The 19398-nt window shown below is 43.2% G+C and overlaps 1 protein-coding gene and 1 long non-coding RNA gene across 5 annotated transcripts in view; one reads left to right on the top strand and one right to left on the bottom strand.

Annotated features, from left to right (window-relative positions):
* Nucleotides 1-179: 179 nt before the first annotated feature.
* The window catches only part of si:ch211-45c16.2 (mitogen-activated protein kinase kinase kinase 13), a 21232-nt gene continuing 2013 nt past the window's right edge, over nucleotides 180-19398 (bottom strand). The window contains exons 2-16 of one of the 4 annotated variants that reach the window (XM_057027668.1): nucleotides 15076-15143; nucleotides 7797-8488; nucleotides 7216-7399; nucleotides 6913-7104; nucleotides 6202-6360; nucleotides 5954-6112; nucleotides 5738-5846; nucleotides 5508-5617; nucleotides 5288-5404; nucleotides 4902-5045; nucleotides 3980-4706; nucleotides 3824-3894; nucleotides 3430-3721; nucleotides 3026-3123; nucleotides 180-2380 (exon numbers count right to left, since the gene is read on the bottom strand). In XM_057027668.1, coding sequence (XP_056883648.1) covers nucleotides 2341-2380; nucleotides 3026-3123; nucleotides 3430-3721; nucleotides 3824-3894; nucleotides 3980-4706; nucleotides 4902-5045; nucleotides 5288-5404; nucleotides 5508-5617; nucleotides 5738-5846; nucleotides 5954-6112; nucleotides 6202-6360; nucleotides 6913-7104; nucleotides 7216-7399; nucleotides 7797-8421 — 3027 coding nt within the window. In that variant the 5' untranslated portion in view covers nucleotides 8422-8488; nucleotides 15076-15143 and the 3' untranslated portion in view covers nucleotides 180-2340. Of the gene's footprint in view, nucleotides 2381-3025; nucleotides 3124-3429; nucleotides 3722-3823; nucleotides 3895-3979; nucleotides 4707-4901; nucleotides 5046-5287; nucleotides 5405-5507; nucleotides 5618-5737; nucleotides 5847-5953; nucleotides 6113-6201; nucleotides 6361-6912; nucleotides 7105-7215; nucleotides 7400-7796; nucleotides 8489-11655; nucleotides 13469-14172; nucleotides 14461-15075; nucleotides 15144-19398 lie in introns of those variants that run through there. The other 3 variants (XM_057027676.1, XM_057027694.1, XM_057027684.1) reach the window with 3 other exon arrangements.
* The window catches only part of LOC130522923 (uncharacterized), a 16504-nt gene continuing 14334 nt past the window's right edge, over nucleotides 17229-19398 (top strand). The window contains exons 1-2 of the long non-coding RNA XR_008949736.1: nucleotides 17229-17633; nucleotides 18008-18137. This is a non-coding gene — a long non-coding RNA (uncharacterized LOC130522923). The remainder of the gene's footprint in view (nucleotides 17634-18007; nucleotides 18138-19398) is intronic.

Genomic DNA, 19398 nt, shown 5'->3' with positions numbered 1-19398 from the left:
CAATTGCAAGACAATTTCATTGACATGTAATTGTGGGATATCTGTGTGGTTGCACAGAATACCAAAACTAGTTAAAGCATCTTTTAAATAGCTTGAATAAAGACTATGCAGTATACAGTATATCTGATTAGAAAATTCTGGGCTAAATAAAGAGATAATAATCAAGCCAGACTGCTATGTTGGGTACAGTACATCAGCATTTATTCCATGCAGTTGTTTGCTCTGATTTTATTCTCCCAGATACCCACTGCACTGTACACTGAATAATACAGGAAAATGAGAGGATTGGTTGATCGTGATGCTGTTCAACAAGAAAGGGGGCTGTAAATGAGAGTTACAAAGAAAAAATAAACAGAGGTTTGATAAATGGATGAGACCACATGATGATCACAGAGCCGCTTTACAGAAGTTCAAATAAAAATGACAGGATGGGAACTCTGCTGTCTGCATGAAACAAATCTTCAGGCCTAAAATCTTGTAACCTGCTGCCACACTGGACTAATTTGCTTTTGGCTGATTTCTTTAGCTTACACCATTTCAGAAAATTGATAAATTACACACTGTTGCAGCGATGGTCTAATGGTCCCCTACAGGTGAACTGAGAAGAAATGACAGGTTTCCGCTGATATTATGATGATTTTGTTCTTCCATACAAATACTGTCTTCATCCGTACCGATTCATTGTGCTTGCTTTAAATAATACTTTTCAGGAGAAATCAAAGGGCGAGACTTTTCTAAAGCTGCCTGAAATTAAAAAGAATATCTTAACAATCATCCTTAATAAATTAATCAGTAATCATGTAGGCCAGCTACAAAAATAATTAAAATAAAAATGAACTACAATCATACTTCACAGGATACATGCCAGAAGACAATGGTATTAACAGCTTGACAGGATTACCCCGTCATTACAACACACAAGGTTAAGTCACATACGTAAACGGAATGAAAAAAGAAACAGTTGAAGGAGGCTCGAGGAAAGGCAGCAGCTGTTTTCAGGATCTGGCCTAAGCCTTTCGGGAAAAAGGTGATTTCATCAGCAGTTCAGATTAACCTTTTGCAATCTGATTCTCACATCACCTGTTCTCCTGCAGCAATCAGTACTGATGTGATGGATTTTCTTTCTGCTTTTTCATCAGTGCCAGAAGCTGTATGTTCCGCCAGAGTGGTGCAGACAGAGAAGGTTTACATTTACAGATGTTTATGTACAGGTATTAACTAACACTGAGATGAGGTTGTTCAAAAACCAAGAGCAACTTCACAGCTCTGTGGCCTTATCTCTGGCTTATATTCCTGATTTAGAAACTCAGCCCTCTGCTTATACTTGAGCTGAACTCTTGACATCATTATATTCAAACCCCCCTGGATAATTTTCAACCGCAAACTCATGAAGGTAGATGAGAAACACTCTAACTTGGATTAAAGTTAAGCTCGTGCAGGTGCAGTATCCCTTTTCAAAAGACCACAAGTGGGGAAAAAAGGAAGGATTGCTGGGATTCTTTCTTCATCCTTGTACAGAATAAAAATCGCTGAATAAGGAAGTTCAGTTAAAATAAGGGATCGACGTTGCCATCTAGCGGCTGATGATATATTGCACCTGCTCTCAATTTGCAACACAAAACCTGAGCATCAATTTATGAAAAGGCGAGTACACAAAAATGGGACAATTAAAAAATAGCATCTAAAATAAGATGCTAAACCATTACTATTCTCCTCAGATATCCTTGTGTCTAACCAGTTAGACCAATCAGATCCTGAGTACAAAACGTTCACCCTGCTATACATGTTGTTTTATTCACTACAGAATAGACATTGAGAACTGTAGCATAAGGTAATACTAGCCCTGCTAGAAAATGGTATGCGGAAGAAGCTGCACCAGCTGACGTCAGGAAAAGGGATACTGCACATGGATTGCAAATAAAATGTCCTACATTTCTGTTACAGCGACTACGGGTTGAACGTCAAGGCTCTCTGCGAGACATTTTTTTTATATTCCTGCATCATCCACAATATGTGCCAGTCAGACGAAACTCCTACGTACGACAGTTGGTCGAATTCATTTCCTCACAGTCATTCAACAATCCTGAGATGAGACTTGAAACTGTGATGTCCAGGAGATGAAAAGTCTTTGGGTTCCCCCACACAGGCACTCAAACACACAACTCCCTCAACAGCTAGTCATGACATCTGATTGATGATGACAATGACTTGTCTCTCGAGGAAGGATGCGCTGGGTCAAAGAATTTCTTGTTGGTTTGCTGCTTGCCACTTGGTGTCCACTACATGTAGTCTTTTGCCAGGTTTTGCGTTTAGAGCTGTGCACTGGCTTGCTGGGACAGTTCAGCTGGGACCCCGATGATTAGACACATGTGGTGGTTTCCTAAGAAGGGAGGAGTCTGGTCATGAGGCAGGTTGTTCATGCTGGTGTTCATATGGTTTCATGAGCTCCCTGGCCCCCACTCATCACAGTGGAGTCAGGATGGAAGGGGCGATGCAGAAGCTCTGCGCTGTAAACTCGTGATAAAGCGGGTTGGTCTTACATAAAAAGGGACCAATAAGATGCTGAGAGCAATTCCTTCAAAGCATCTTCACAAGACATTCTCGTTACTTCACCTTCATTCAATCTCAAACTCTTCTCAACAAACGGGTAGCTTGTGTTATAATCAGTTATTTATACGGCCCAGATAAGAGAAAATACACAATTTCTGATTTTGCTTTTTTTTCCCCTTCAAAACTCAGACAAAAATAAACTATGCATGTTACACTATCTGCTGTACATTATCATTCAAAAGGGAATCCCTGCCATGAGTTGCCTGGATGCTGTGCTAACAATGAGGGAGGCTGAGTTCTATGAGTCTCAGGATGGAGGATGGAGTTTGGTTCTGGGAGAGATTGCTTTAGGCTCTGCTATAGGGAGCTTTGTTTACGATGTTGTTCTCTTATTGCTGTATTTCCTGCAGGACAGAGTGTAGCATGACAGCCTCCTAGCAAAAGAAGAACCAATTATCAAAGGGGAGACTTTCACCATGTGGAAGGAGCGCCCACTTTGTTGTTCCTAATGGTGGCATCTGAGCACTCTGCCTCTGAAGAATCACAATCTGAATCCCCAAACTGTAGTGGATTCTGAAAGAAATATAAAAATCAGTGCAGATGTAGTGGAACAGAAACAACCTCATACTATTGTTAGCAGGATATTAAGCATACTAGATACCTTAACACAACACTCAGCAATTTCTACATTACTGCTTCCAGCAACGCATTGTGAAAACCCTAAAACACCCCCCTACAGTTGGTGTAGTCTACTCTTTTAACTAGATTTACCAAAAGAAATACATTGACCTAACGTTTGGAATTTTATTTTGTCTATGCAATCTAAGTTTTATTTGCATTTGCAGTCATGTGACACTCGTGTAGCTCCACACTACTGACCTCATAGCTGTGTTCATCAGAGCACAGTTTTCCCAGGGAGATTTGGGTTTTCACCCGGCGGACGGCGCACTCTTTGTCCGAAAGCCCGTCTGACTGTGTGGAGATGTCTATGGGGATATCTGGTGTATGCGACAGCAGCTCATCCAGGTGCTCCTCCTGACTGGCGCTCAATCCTTCAAGGGGCCCGCTGTGGGAGTGGTCGCTAGTGTTCCCTTCCTCTCCGTCAGACACCGACAGGTTCTCTGAGCTGAAGGTGGAGCAAGACTGGAAGCTGCTCATACAGCGGTGAGGCCTATGAAGGAAAAGAAGGTAAAAAAACAGATGTTTCAATATAAAGGGGTGTAGCGAACAACAGTGATACCATATGTATCACATGTGTCAAAGAATATTTTACCTCTGTCTCCTTGGAAATTCTACCTCGCTATCAACTTCTCCCTCTTCCTCTTCAGAAGACTCATCTCCACCCTGTAAGAGAAGAAGTTAAGTCTACTGCATGACAGGGACCATTACACCTGCGGCTCAGAGATGACAGTCTACCATCTGTGCTCACCTTCCTGAGAGGTCTGAGAGTGCGGGGCAGTGGTGTGGGCAAAGGGAGGGTCTGCTGATGTGCTTCTTGTTCCTCAGATTCAGGCCTCTTGGTAGCCTCCCCGCCTGAAGCAGGATCGTCGTTAGTTGATCCTAAACGCAGGGTGCCGTCCTCCGTGGGGAGCTGTGAGTTGTAGGGCAAATCTGCACGTTCAAAGGCGGGAGAAGTCTCCTGACATTTTAGGCAACCCGGGAAGGGGTGGGTCTGGCAGCAGGGGCACAAAGAAGCAGATCCTGGGACGGGATTGGAGCTGGCTGATGAAGTCTGCTGTCGGGTATCTGCACTCACAGCAGTGGAAATGAGGTCAGGACCAGAACCGGAAACGCGGCCCTGCATGTGGTCCGTCTGAGGGCTACGCAGGGCTGCGGCAGGACCAAAGTAGCGCAGATTGTTGGCACAGTTGACAACAGCCTCTTCACGGCCCTTCAAAGGGAGGAAGGGCCCCTGCGTCGGTAGATGGTGGTGATGATCCTTTAGGGACTGGGGGCCTTCCAGTGCCCCGGCAACAGGCTTCAGTACACCAGCAAACTCGCTGTGACTTCCTTTGCTATTGGCTCGGCGGTGGCGAGTCTTACTCCTGTACCGGGCTTTTCCAGGAGGTGTGGACACCTTTGGGCTTGCTGTGAGCAGTGAGGGGGAGGGAAGAGGGTCAACGCTGGGGATCCCATCAGAACGGAGCAAGTCAGGTCTGTGAAAAATTAATCATTCATTCAATCATCATTCAATCATCATCATCACAGATTTGAAGGGTTTTTTGTCATGAACATTTTTCCATCAACATTTCCATATTTTAAAATGGTAATTTCGATTAGGAATATTTACTTACCCATAAAGAAGAAAATTGGTAACTGAATAAAATTGGTAATGTAATCTTTTGTCATACCTTTTAGCCGTGGGCATCCCAGGTTTATGTGGCAGACTTCCTTTCTTTTTAATGAGCTTCTCTACCGCATTGGTCCTGACAATAGGTCTGACTAGGTGCCGCTTGTAGGTTCCCGGATATTTTTTCTCCACTGCCTGTTCTCTCCTGCACATATAGTTAATTACTTCAGTTACAAAATGATGAACACCATTCACAGATTGAGAGGTTTAAATAACCACTCCTTATTCTGGAATGATATGATGTTCAAGGAGCCCAAAAAAAAAGAAAACCAGACACAAAAATCTACAGAACTCAATCAGTGATTTTCTTATTTAATCTCTTATCACAGATGGTTTGAAAGTGGAAGAAAGTAAAACAGCTAATTACAACTGTACTTATTGACATACTTCATGAGTTCCTTTTCCCGGACCTCCAGCTGCAGCATTATGGCACTGAGCTCCATGTAGAGGTTGTTTGCTCGTTCCAGTTTCCTCTCATAGTGCTCCCGGATGTCCAGAGCGTGTCTATAAAAAATGTGACAAACAACAATATTTGTTAATTTGTTAGGGAGATAGGGATTCCACGTCAACAACAAAATGCATGTTTGCTACTGGTCTTCATGCACACCTGAGTTCATCACGCCTGCGTCGGATCAGCTCCTCGTCCAGCCTGTGAATACAGGTGCCCTCACTTTTGATCTTCTCAAAATGTTTCTTCACTTCCTCCCTCCATTCTGACTGTAATGGCCGATAGAGAAACACTGGTTTGGGCTTCATTTTTATCAAGGTCTCAATCGCTATGGTAACTGTCAGTGTAATTCAGTAATTTATTTAAGATAATTAGCAGTTACAGCTGACCTGACACTTGAAGTACGTCTCCTGAGGAGCCCCTAGAACATCGGCAGAGGCGATGTCAAGGTGCAGGAGGATCTGACGAAATGAAGGCCTGTTTCTGGGCTTTGCTTGCCTGGAATCAGCAAAGATGGAACTGCTTACCCTGACTCAGTTATGAGCAGTATTCACACAGATGCATTGCACAGCGGTGATATCCCTAAGTCTGTAATAAAAGATCACCATGTTTGTTTCATGAGGATTTTGAAGCCATCTGGGCAGGTGGAGGGGACAGGAAGATGAAGACTGTTGCTGCCGACACCCCAGATGATGGCAGAGGAGTCAACATCTTTGTAGGGAATCTCTCCAGTCAGAAGTTCCCATAACACCACTCCAAACGACCTGGAAAAAAGCAAATAAAATCATATATAACATAATTCATCCGTCTAAATATTAGTCTTTTTTTAAAATGGTGCTGTCCTTATACCCACCAGATGTCAACTTTTTCAGACACCGGCTCATTTCTTATGACCTCCGGGGCCATCCAGGCCACTGTGCCGGCGAATGACATCTTTGTACTTTTGTCACTGAGCTCTTTGGACGTTCCAAAGTCAGAGATTTTCACAGTGTCGTTGTGAGTGACCAAAACACTACAACAGAGAAAAAGACACTGTAAGTCACTTTGGACAAAAGCATCTGCTAAATAATTGAAATTGAAATTCAAAGAGAAGATGTATTAGCTTGTTATTACTATCAGAATATTGATGTGGACAAATGTACAATAGCAACATAAACAAACCTGCACAGTAATGCTAAAGTTCCTTGAGTAAAAGATGTCAAATTTGAGCCCTTCAAACCCAAAACTTAGACCTCAGTTTTCTTTCCATTCCATTGGTTTTAAAATATTAAAGTGCATTTTGAACGATTTCAATCAAAGTCTAAAAGGCCAAACTGTAAAAGAAGCACTTATCTGCATCTAAACCAGACTAATAAAGCTGACCTGTCTAGTACATTCAGACTGTTACTATTCTGCTGACTAATATAGTGTTTGGCACTGCTGCACCGAGCTATTGATAAGAAAAATGGTGCAAAAAGGCTGCAACATCAAGGCAACTTTTTCAGTTCTTAGAATTACCACTGTGCTCAAAACAAAACCAGATACGATGCATGAGTGGACAATGGTCAACGTTTCTGGAACTCACTTAGGAGATTTGAGATCTCTGTGGATGATTTTGTGCAAGTGCAGGTAGTTCATGCCGCTGGCAATGCCTGAAGCCCAGTCTACCAGCATCCTGGGGGTCACTTTCCTTCCTGCTCTTAACACCTCGTAGAGCTGGCCCTGAGCACAATACTCCATAATGATGCAGTAACAAGGTGCTTGAGTGCATACACCCCTTAATTGGACAAAAAACAATATATTTATTGGTTAGAACAAACCCAAATTACAATTGTCCATCAGATCACATGTGTATTTAAACATACAACATCAGTGGGTGTGAACTTACTTGAAGCTAATAATATTTGGATGCTTGAGTTTTCGAAGGTGTTTAATCTCTGTCTCCTTCTGCTCACGCACTTTCTTGATGGCCACCTCCTCCGAGCGAAACTTGCCCAAGAAGACGGCTCCTTGTGCGCCGCTGCCAAGCCACTGCAACTCGGAAATCTCCTCAAATGGAACCTCCCACATGTCTAGAAACACAGTTATGGTTTCTGGTCAAAAAACGAAATTAGTGTGTATTTTGGTTTACAAAAAAGCAGATTTCTGATTTTGATTTACAATTGTCACATTATTTTAAGGTGTAAATTATATTTTTTTCAGTCACACTATTGTTTATATTGAAATAAATGCTTGAAATATTAGAAAATTCTAATAATTAAAATCCTCACAACCAGGGTTTGTAGTCTGGTCTGAATTCCACCTTCTGTTCAACTAATGTCTTGACATAGCTGACAATCACAAAGCTCAGCCCAGTTCTGTCTGACCTTGACTCATGTTTTGCTTCCATTCAAAACCAGACTACACAAGGAGACACTGGGAAGATAATTTTTTAAACAGTCAGGTAGAAAAAAAGGACAAATAACTAACCTTGCTGTTGAAGCTTGTATTCAGTTGAGTACGTTTTCCCTATAATGTTCAGAACAGGTCGAAGGCAGCCAAACAGCCCCTCTAAGAATCCACCTGATCCAGGCCCCGCTCTATGAAAGTGCAGCTTGATATCTTCAGGTTGGTGGTGGTGACCTTGTTTCCCCTCCTCGCTGTGGTCCATGGAACAGTCACCTTCTCCCATTTGCTCCTCCAACCCACTTCCACATCCGCCATGCTCACAGGACGCTGGTGATCCGGCTTCATCCTGATCCTGTTCCTGCAGCTGAAGAACACTATTTTCAAAGTGTTGACCCTCGCTCCTTGTTGAGTCCACACTCAATGCTGTGTTTAGAGGACTAATCCCCCCCAGCATCGATTCCTCATCCTGGCCTGGTGTCTGTAGAGGAACGGGCAGATGTGTCGGAGGAGCCAGGTCAGTGATGATCTGAGGAGGTAAATTGGAGGGGACCTGAGGAGGTTGAGGATGGGAGTTGGGAGAGTTTGATTTCTTTATGGCATCCCCGACAACTGAGAGTTTCAGCTCCTCTTTTAGCTTGCCCACCAGAAGACTGGGACAGGAAGTCCAGGAGAGCACCTCGGGGGAGCTACCCATGATGTCGTGCATGGGCTTCCCAGAGAAGAATAGTTGGAGAGGTCCTAGCACACGGGTCTGTCTAAATGCTGAAATTCACCTGCAGAATGGGGACAGAGAAGCAGAAGGCGAGGCGTTAGATCTTTTTCTTTTTTTTTTAAAAAAAGGTTAATGGTCTGATGTCTCTACTGTGGCACAAACATGACTATAAACGTTCTGACAGCACCCTGTGATTCAACAAAGATAAATGCAAGCTGCTCATTTCCTCTCTCAGATCCGGGATGGAAAGTAAGATGACAATAATAATGCAGTGGACACACTGCAGGGAGGTGGAGGTCAGATAGGTACATGACAGACAGAGGTGATAACACTAACTATACAATTCTAGAAAAATTCTTGTAACCATTTAAAATCAACCGCCTCCAGGGTAAGACAAACACACATAACCGAGGCTTTACTATATCCTCTGTAAAGCTCAGAGTATAGAGGGGATTAAAAGTCTCGCTGCACATTAGGATTTCTGAAACATCTGGCCCACACAAACTATACTTCCTGCTTGACCAGCAGAGCAGCAACAACCATCAAAGGCCCAGGGTCAGGTGTACAACAAATACAGTAGCTGATTAGTTCAGAGTCTCGGTTTAGTTAGAGCCAAGAATGCGGTTCTTTTCTGCCCTCAACCAAGTCTGCCAAGGTCAGATGTGTGGGTATACAATTGAAAAACAGAGTAAAACCAATAGCACATACAAGGTCAGACATCTTCAAATGTTACTGATGCCGGTAAAATTTAATATTTAACCTACACTGCCAAGTGTTTTTAGACAAACACAGCAATTGCCAGACTGCTATGTGAAGGACATGCGATTATTACACCCCCTCCGCCCCCCAAACCGACGCCCTTAGACATCCAATTAGGTTTGAGGGCACAAGGCAAAAACAGACAGATACAACGAATCTACACAAGTGGGAACAGAAGGTCAAAGTCCAGGCTGAAGAAACACACCTTATTTATGACAGCCTGTGTGAGAGAAAACTGGCAGAAATGTGCAGAACTACTGGGCATGGACCAAAGTACATTAAAGCCATGATTCACTAAATAATTTAGACTTAGAGTACCCGTCGTGGCATTGCTTATAGTCACATGGCTGTGATCTGTTGGTCCACGCAGATGATGCTCACATGTGTGTGCAGACACATGTATTGTATCTGTCTGTACCACTGGGGGGGTAACCTGATCGCTGAGAGAGTGTAGTGACTGCCTGGAGATCATCAATAATGCAGGCATGTCTCTAAGCAGGTTGCTGAGAGTGCAGGGGAAGGAGAGAACGCTCTCTCAGGTATCCAATAAATCCATCTCTCCCATATTCAAGACAATCGAGCTGTCCGAGAAGAGGCCTGTGCTGTAATTCCACCCTCATAGAGGATTCTAAGAGCTTGGCTCCTGACGTGAGCAGCACAGTGTGGCTGTGGTTGGCTGTGAAGAAAGAGACAATATCCTACACACATACCCTTATAAAGCAGCTCACACAACACGACTTCCTAATTAATGACTACTGAGAAATCATTCTAAGATTTTTAATCAGTTTCACTCATCAGTTCTTCTGATCTTTCCTATCATTTAACCCAGTTCTGAATTGATGCATTCAGTGTATAGCTGATCTAGAACTTGTGACAAACATATCGTTCCCCTTTAATCTTTAGTGGAAGATCTCTATGGTTACAGTATCCCATAAATAATGTCTGGGCCTCATGAGGCTAAGGTCAGGGATTTGTTTACCTTCACTTATTTACACCACATTCTAAAAGCAGGGGAGGAAAAGTAGTGCACAGTAATTGCAACTTTTATCTTTAATATGTTATTACTTGTCTACATTTAGCAGACACAACCACAGCCACAGAAAAGGAAAGTGTGCAAAACTGAACTGCAAAATGGAAGCAAGGGTGGGAGAAAGAGGGAGAAGTGATCAGAGGCTGATCCTTTAATCCCTCTACAAGCCTCCAGAAATACAAACACAGACCTTATTCACCCATCCCCTATATAGACCCATCACACACTTACTTTCATTAGTTCCTCTCAAAAGTGACCTGAGGTTAATTTTCACTAGCACTGGATTAAAATAAACAAAGGCATTTTTAATGAGTCCTGTTTTGTGAGAGGGTACATACATCGTTCATCTGGTGGTGCTGTGGATCAGATTCAGAGTATACAGATACTCTGCACATGAGCATGTCCACACACACACACACACACACACACACACACACACACGACACACACACACACCACTCTCACAGGAAATGCTTGGCAGGATACAATGATAATCCCAGAACTCACAGCAAGCCACTGGGGACGGAAGTTATCCCCGGCCACTCAGTAAATGCTACCGAGAGTGTTTAGATTGAGTTTCAACATATTCGAACCTCGCAGAGGCAGCTGGAGCTCCCGTCACACGAGCCAATTCTCGCACAGACACATGAAGCTGCTCACTGCCTTCACGCTCACACTTGGCCCACAGCAGCAACAGCAGTGGCATCTGCGTCTCCATCACTCAGTGCCTCATTAAGGGAAGCCCCGCTGGGCCTCATGGAGGGAACCTCCCTTTAGGTGGCAGCTGTGCCACCAACAAAGAACCAATTTAGCCTCGCTCCCACCTCGTCATTCACACGTTACCATGTCGACACAGCATCCATGCTGACCTTCTGCTAACAGTCACCCTTCCTCTCATCCAAGATGCAGATCTGTAAAGGCCAAAAGAGTCTGAAGGTTTTCCTTTTCATCCAATGCCTAGCAAGTGGTTAAACTGTATTTCAGCCATTCAGAAAAGCTATGACTGGTCAACATCATGGTATACAGTCCTTTATTATTAATAATTCCATAAAAACTCAGATTTTGAATACTGCAATTTTCTTTATCTAATTTTCTTTAATTTTTCTTCTATCATAATTGTTGTCCTTTTCTCATTCTAAAGGCTCCCTCTCTTTAAAATGTAATTATTTCCTGAAATTTTATTTTCCCTCACATCAACTAAGCCTCATGCACAATGTTGATGATTATTTTTAAAGACTTGTGCAGAGTACAAACAGTTAACACCACAACGTTCTTACAGTATCTATGGATGAGCAGTATTGTATATATTAGAATTGACTAAAATATTTCATATTCTTGTCTTGTTCTAGAATGTAAAATATCACACAAAACCTTACTTTAAGCCTGTAGTAGTCTAATATAGAATAAAGCTAAAGAAAGGGAAGGATAAAAACAAATACCTGCTCCACACCACCCTGAAATCTTGTGAAACAAACTGAGCAAAAAATTACACAAATACACGTAAACAGCTAAAAGATCCCCATGTTCTCGACTACACATGTGACTGTTAAAGCAGGTCATAGTTGAACAGCTGAATTCTGGTATCTGTATCCGTTCCAAAGTCAATGCAGACTATGGACTTTCGCTGCAGGTGTTTATCATGTGAGCAAACAGGATTATGAAAGAGAAGGCTATAATAAAAAAAATGCTCTGCTTATGGATTTCTTTTAGGCCACCAAAACAATATGCATATAAAAAAAGAGATATTAGAAATAAAATGTTGTCAACAGAGCTGCAGAAGTCCTTATTTGATTGTCAGGAATTGGGCCGATGTCTAAATCAGCTTTCCCCCACGAGCGTGGCCATGAGTCCTGCCAGAGGGGATTGGACAGCCTGCTGGAGGTGGGTGAAAGTAATAATCTGTTAGTGCCGGAGCAGCAGCACAGCAATAAATAAAAAAATTCTGGGCACAGCCTTCGGGCATCTGTTGTCACATTGCTAACATTCCCGTTTAATCCGTCCTCCTTTATATTCTGATTCCCTTTGGTGAGTCACCTGGACTGATTTAAATAACTTGCGGTCCTGTGAGGAGAAATCAGGCCAACGGCCAGAAATCACTGTCCCGTGTACTTGCTTGCCTGCTGTCTGCTCATCTTTGGCTGGTTTGAATGGGTGCTGGTCCAGTGTGTGACCTGCTCAGTCATAGTCAAAGTGCCAGGTGAGATCATCTGGAAAAAGCCAGGCCACATTTCTCTTGAAGATTCTTGCACCAACCCAGTGAGGCTACATAAGTCAGGGCTAAAAACAAAAACATACAAATACCTCAAATAACCTCAGTGTGCTCCATTGACGCCTCACGCACGTCCCAATTCCAGTTTCATTCTGTCTGCCTCACGACGAATCTGCAGCCAGCACTGCAACTAGAGCACGGAGCCTCCTAAAATCTGCAACTATCACGCAAGTTGTGCTCTCAAAAGCTCCAATGTTAGTCTTTTCACTCAACGGTTAATAATAAAGCTTCAAAAAACCTTTTTCAATGTCCCCTGGATACTATGGGAATAGATGATGAATACGAACAGACAGGAAGGGACAGCCGAGCCAAGGACAAGTGGAAGAAAATAATAGGTCTGAGAAAAGCGGAGGAAGAAAAGCAGATTAAAATAACAAGAAAAGGATATGGAGGGTGGGGGGGTGAGGAAGAATACTGTGCAGATAGAAAAGAACGGGGTTGTGAAATTTAAAGGAAGATGCCCAGAAATGGGGGGAAATCTGCTGTTCCACTCTTTAGCTTGAGGCACGATGCTGTACTGACCATGAGAGAGACAACAAAGGACACAAGAGGACCCAGCTCCATGTGAAGCGGGCCTATCTGGCCTGCCAGGAGACAGCACCCACACACAGTTGCTACCACAACAATCGCCCTTGTGCTCTTTTATTAAAGACGGCCTGCTTGCTGCTCCAATAACGACTGCGGATGGAAAAAGACACAAACACCACAACTGTCAACCAGGGGGAGAGAGGCTGGCTGTGACTGACACCATTCTGATTGTTGCAATATGAAAATCCCCAGAGTTAAAACACATACGTTTAAAGTGGATACATGGGCGGCGCCCTGAATAAACCCACTAGAAAGCCAAGAAAATAATTAGACTTTAGTGCTTCTATTAGCTGCCAAGGTCATAATTCCTTTGATTAGTCTTAAACTAATGCACTTTTCACCACAACTAACCATATAAGTTTAAAATCCCAACTCACCATAATAAAAAGGCAAAAAATAAAACCTATGATTAGTAAACCATTATTTTAACCCTGTGAAGGATGGATGGATGGATGGATGGATGGATGGATGGAGCTCCTCCTCCTCCTTTCCTCTAAAACCCAGCTGCTGGCTACTCATCCAGTGCAGTTACATAAACATGCTTAGTAGCAGAGGACAGAGGCAGGGGCGTGCACATGCACGCACGCACGCACGCACGCACGCACGCACACAAGCAAGCGCGCGCGCGCACACACACACGCACACAGAAATGTTATCAAAGCAATTACCAAATAAAATAAAACAATAAATGTGATTGGTGAATAGTGTGAAGAATTGAGGTTGTGTGCAGGTCGACATCTCTTTGACCTGACTTATGAAGCACTGTCCCGCTACATCTGGAGGTGGAGTCCAGAATCTAGCCTGTCTACACCTCTACCTGCATATTCACCAGTCCGTCAGAGGGCACAGAGAGGCACTGCATCACAAAGCAGCAGCGTCTCGGCTGAGCCCAAAATAGCTCCTGCACGCACTGACGCATGACCGCTCAACATACTCCTGCAGCATCGCTGAAGAACACTGGCAGCTGATGCACATACAGTGTAAACCTGCTGGAAGACACACACATGCACACACACATGCAGTTAAATAACCCCCAGAAAACAGACATATCATCACACCATCTACTGAGATTCGTGGTACAGCTCAGCACATTACTCACAGTGGTCGGAGCTCAGATTCATGGTTCTATCACTGTTCTGAGGCTGGCAGTGTTTAAGAATAAACACAAAGAAGGCTTCATTTTGCAGTCCAGACAAGGAAAAAAAGCCAGGAAAAGAGGGGGAAAAGGGATGGCGAAGCTGGAAAATGTCAGGCATTCCTGTATGTCCCACGGCACCTGAGCTGTGAGTGCATGGCTCACAGCATCACCGGGACGCTTAAGATCTGCTCACGTCACACTTTTCATGAATGGAGCTGTCTGACGAAGGGACGACGCAGCTCAAAGGGGGAGGAAGAGGAGGGGGGTGAGGATGCATAGGGGGTGGAGCCTCCTGCGCTGACTCAGAGGAGGAGCAAAAAGAGATAAAGAGGAGGGGGGATTTCAAAGGAGAAGCAGCCAGGAACAGCAGGTTAGGCTGCTGTGGCGTCTCTGTAAGTAGGACAGACCGTTTATGCACTAGAGAAAATCCCTTTGTGCCAAATCAGTTCTCTCCATACTGGTCATAGCAACATCCCCCACATCTGTCCATAATCAATTATTTAAGGTGAACGTGACTTTTGAGAAAACTGTGCATTCCCTGTTACCAGATAATTCTCTCCTTGTGTCAAAAACATTCAAGTATTGAATAACTAACCAGAGAAAAGCTGATTCTCGGAAGTGAAGCTGGAATTTTTTTCCCCAGTTATGTGAAAAGGCTGAAGCTTGTTTTTAGTATTGTCGCAGATAAACTGTGGGTCCTCGAATTTTCACAGAAAATTAATGAGTTAACCTTTGAATCAGGCACAGACTCCCCCCAAAAGAATAGCAATGATCGGTTATCCTGAATTTTACATTGAAGTATTCAGGTGTGATGGTCAGTTGCTCAAACAGACAGGAACCATCTGCTATGTAGCAAATACTGACCTGTCAGATGCTGTCTGATCATCACATAGATTAATCTGGGTTCAGGTCTGGTTCACCTTTCATCTGTCCTATACATAAAACATGCAAACAGAGTCAGGATCAATGTCCACATACAGATGAGAGCAAGCTAGACGAATAAAGCACTTCTGTCCACATTTTCACGCTTGAGCCACCACATAATTAAACAGTTGCAAGAGAAGGGGAATATGGGGGGGTGTTTTTGTCACCACAATATACTGCATGTGTGGCTAAGAGAGTTAGTAGCAGAGATCAACTGTGTCCGGGGGGGATGGATTGGGAAGGAGGGCCTGCGGGTGAAAGCAGAGGCCTGGATAACAGATGCTCCACCCTCTTGTTCCAAGGCTAAACCTCTGAAAAAGATGATTATGGGGGTGGTGGAAGTATGTGATAATGGATGGAGAGTGGGGGGTTGGGATATCGGAGGAGCTTTGTCCAATTTTCATCCTGCAGCTACACCCCAGCAGGCAGAATGTGCCAGTGGAGGAGGAGGCCTGGTGTCCCAGGGAGAGGCTGAGGCGGAACACGTCCAAACACAGCCTCTAAATGGTGTGAAATAACAGTCAAATGAGTCACGGTGCAGATGGCCGAGGATTCGGGCTCTAATGGGACTGACATTAAGGGATTGGTGACTGAGTTGTTGTTGCACTTCTTTGTGAGGCAAAGTCCAGAATTTATACAATATAAGCCACTTAATAGAAATGTGAGCTGAGCCTGTTATTCTTTGCATTGGCACGACACACAAACATGGACAATGTTTAGAGATAGACTTCCACTCCCTAATGTAACCAATGGGAAAAATAAAGACAGACAGTCTCCGGTTTCAATTACTTTACAGCTGTTTGCTTAGCTAGAATATCTAACTGTGCTCTGAATATAAAATTCCAAAGGTCATCAGATTATAGCCCCGTGCAAACAACAGCCACAGCACACAATTAAAACAAGTCCTCTCCACAGGCTAACAGCTTTAAATATGCAAAATCATTTTGAAGCCACTAAAGTAGAATTCAATATAAAAACTAGGTAATGAGAAACCCTGGATCCCCGTTCAACCAATATAAAACCCACAACCTCTTAATATGTAAGCAGTGTGTATGAATAGAACCAAAGATTTTAAATAACAAGTATAACTGCTTACAATTAAAATATATTTAATTTAATAAAATATACAGCGACGCAAATGTTACAGTCTGTTGGTTTCTTACTTGAGATGTTACCAAAAACTGTGTTATTTTAATTCATCACACACCCCCCAAAATTTTTAAAAAAAATAAATGCAACCTTTGTTCTGAACAGCTGATCGCTGGAACACAGATGTGGTGCTCGGTAAAGCCTGACCTCTGTAAGCCGTAAACCACACTGGATCAGCTGTGTCACACACACTCATTACTATTTCAGCAGCAGCAGAGCAACAGTATTGACAGCTCCTGTGTCCTCCACATTAATAAGAGAAAAAGCTTTAACACAGTCCGGACTGGTTTACCATCACAATCTGCCATCACAGTCGGTATCCAGGTGAACACCGGGCCAAAACCGCCCGTGCAGCCCTTTAAAGCTGTAATGCAGTACACATGAGGAACCCTGGAATGGTACAGATAGCATCCCATAATCAATGTGCTCAAGCTGGCAAGGCTGAGCAAAGCAACGGCCCTGTCGGATAAAGCTCTGTCCGCCATTGGGCCAGGGTCTATTGTTGCCACAGCTTTGTTTCTGGAGACAAAAGAAGCCAAATCTTTTGGACTGTTTCAAAATTGAGTGTCTTTTAAACACTTTTATAGATAAAAATACCTGGAGAATAGACACTTCCATTTAAAGGTAATGAATATACATTTTGAGCGGCCATTTATGAGGTTATTTCAATGATATTCCTCTAATTTAGTGTTTCCCACCCTCTATAGAAGCCAAGAAGATATAACAAAGTGTGTTTTTAGCATTTCTATTCATGCTCCTGTGGGATGGTATCCCATAAAGATGTTTGCCCTTAAAAACCCTGAATCACTTTACTTCAAAATGTATCTCGAGAGAATAAGTGATTATTCAAAATGCCTCTAAAAAAGGTCAGCTGTTTTGAATGCTCTATGTGACTGTTATCATCCCCGCACCAAATGATCCTACGCAATATTCTGTTTCAAGCTGTACTCTCAAACATCCACCCGACAGTGCCAGCTAGTTAATATACACCATACTGGTGAGGTGCAGTAAAAGGGTTAAACGGAGGAAGTCATGTGGGTTAGGAAAACACCGAAACTGGTCTTGAGTGTGTTTACTTAACGCGCTAGGAAAAACCAGTTTGTCTGTGATGGACAAATGAAATATCCAGTTGGTGGTACAAAGACAGGGTTAGATGAAAGTCCTGCACACAGCAACGGCTGATTCTGAGAGGCAGATAATGCTTCTGAGATTACTATGCTGAGCCCACCAACAATCCACAGGCTGACCAATCCGATCTGAGCGGTAATTACATAACAATGGCTGTTCAACCCTCCCCACGGACGCTTCCTGCACCACAACAATCCATCCACCCTGGTTTGCTCTTCTTTGTGAGTAGCAAGCATGAGCAACATGTGAAGCAGCCCCAACCAGCCAGCTTTATGCGCCTGGTATCCCTGGGTGTGATTTATGAGCTGTAACAGAAGTAGAGACCTGCAGACAGTCTTGCATAACACACATCTTTCTGCCTTTTTAATTAGAGATGATATGAGATATGATATGAAAAGTTGGACGTGAACACGGAAGCACATGTAGACTTCAGGGAAAATGTAACCCTATTACCTATAAACTACTATGACACTTATATCTGCCAGTTCAGTATATTTAAACCATTAAATGAATTCCCTGTATAGTGCATCTGCTGTAAATAATGCTGTGTCTACATACAAGTTATTTTCCTTTTGTGATGTTCTTCCTGTCCCAGTATCCTAAAAAAAACTGAAGTTTCCGTTCGTCTGCTGAAGCCACATGAAACAGAAAATCCTCTGCCTGAAGATACTGGTAAAATGAGGAGGAGGGTGTTCAGCTGGATTAGGAGGACGACTGTGGGGGTTGTAAGTAACTACTTCTCTAATTAACACACCGTTTTTTTAATGTGAAGAATGTATGTCACAGAAAATTGACATGCAGGCCCCGAATCTTGCTCACCATAATACAGAATTCATTGATATATATATATAAAATAGTGAGTATTTATTAGCTACAGCCTGAGGGAACTTTATAGAGTTTAGCACAGCAATGTTGGGTCAATGTTGTGTGATTAAATAATGCATTTACATAAAGCATATAACAGATGCCAATGCTGCCAATGCTGCCAATCCATAACTGAACTTGCAGTTCAACGTATCCTGTTCTGTACATTGACCCTGTATAAAATGCTGCATAATTCTCCCAACCATCTATTTTTAGGCACAATCCTACTACAAAACATGCTGAAACACTTGTCTCTTAGATAAACTGCCTGAGGTACATTTCTGATCATGTGACGCATCCTTCACACACAAGCGCTGACTGATGTCTGAAAATTATGTGTTAGATATGCATCGCTTGTACAAATATGCCGTTGTTTATGTAAATTCTGTGTTCTGTGATTGCAGTGCTTATACATAGGTCATGAATAGCGTGCGCACGCACACACACACAACTGCACAATTGTGCATGTGCTGCTCCACTCGTGTGTGTTAATATGCTCCCCATGAGGTGCTGCAGGCTGTGGTAATTATAGAAACCCAGCTAGTACACGCAAGAGAGGAGTACATTTAAAGCCATGTGCAATCATATAAATATTCAGAGTGAATTTAAATATAATACAAGTCCTAATATAAGAAATACTTTATCTAAAAAAGACCCTATAAACCTTCCACTGGGCAGGAATGTCCAGGACAGCTGAACCGGCAGAGGAATTCTTAAATATTCTTAAGTAAGACAGTGAGAATTGTTACTTTCAGATGAAGATGAGTACCGGTAATCATTATTGACATTTCTGGGACTGATGAAGATGTGAACCAGGCCAGGCAGGCCCTCAGTGAGTCCAACTGGCCCTGTATCTAAGCCTGGGACGGTGTGGACGCAGACACTGTGGGGCTCAGACTGTCATTACAGAAATGTCAGCTGGACTGAAAGATACAAGCAGAGGGCCTGAGGGGGGAGCAGAAGAGAGGGAGAGAGGAGAGAAGGGGCCAACATTTGTTGGTGTGCTTTTTCCACTCAACTGCCCTTCGATGCAACGTCAGCCCGTCTTATCCCTGCAGATGTCCTTCATTAGTCTAAACAGCATCATTCTGAGAGAAATCAGCTATTTTAGAACAACGTTGC

The sequence above is a fragment of the Takifugu flavidus genome, chromosome 1, assembly GCF_003711565.1.
Source record: "Takifugu flavidus isolate HTHZ2018 chromosome 1, ASM371156v2, whole genome shotgun sequence".
Lineage (NCBI taxonomy): Eukaryota > Metazoa > Chordata > Actinopteri > Tetraodontiformes > Tetraodontidae > Takifugu > Takifugu flavidus.
The sequence above is the reverse complement of the archived record's forward strand: the minus strand, read 5'-3'. Positions and strand labels throughout refer to the sequence as shown.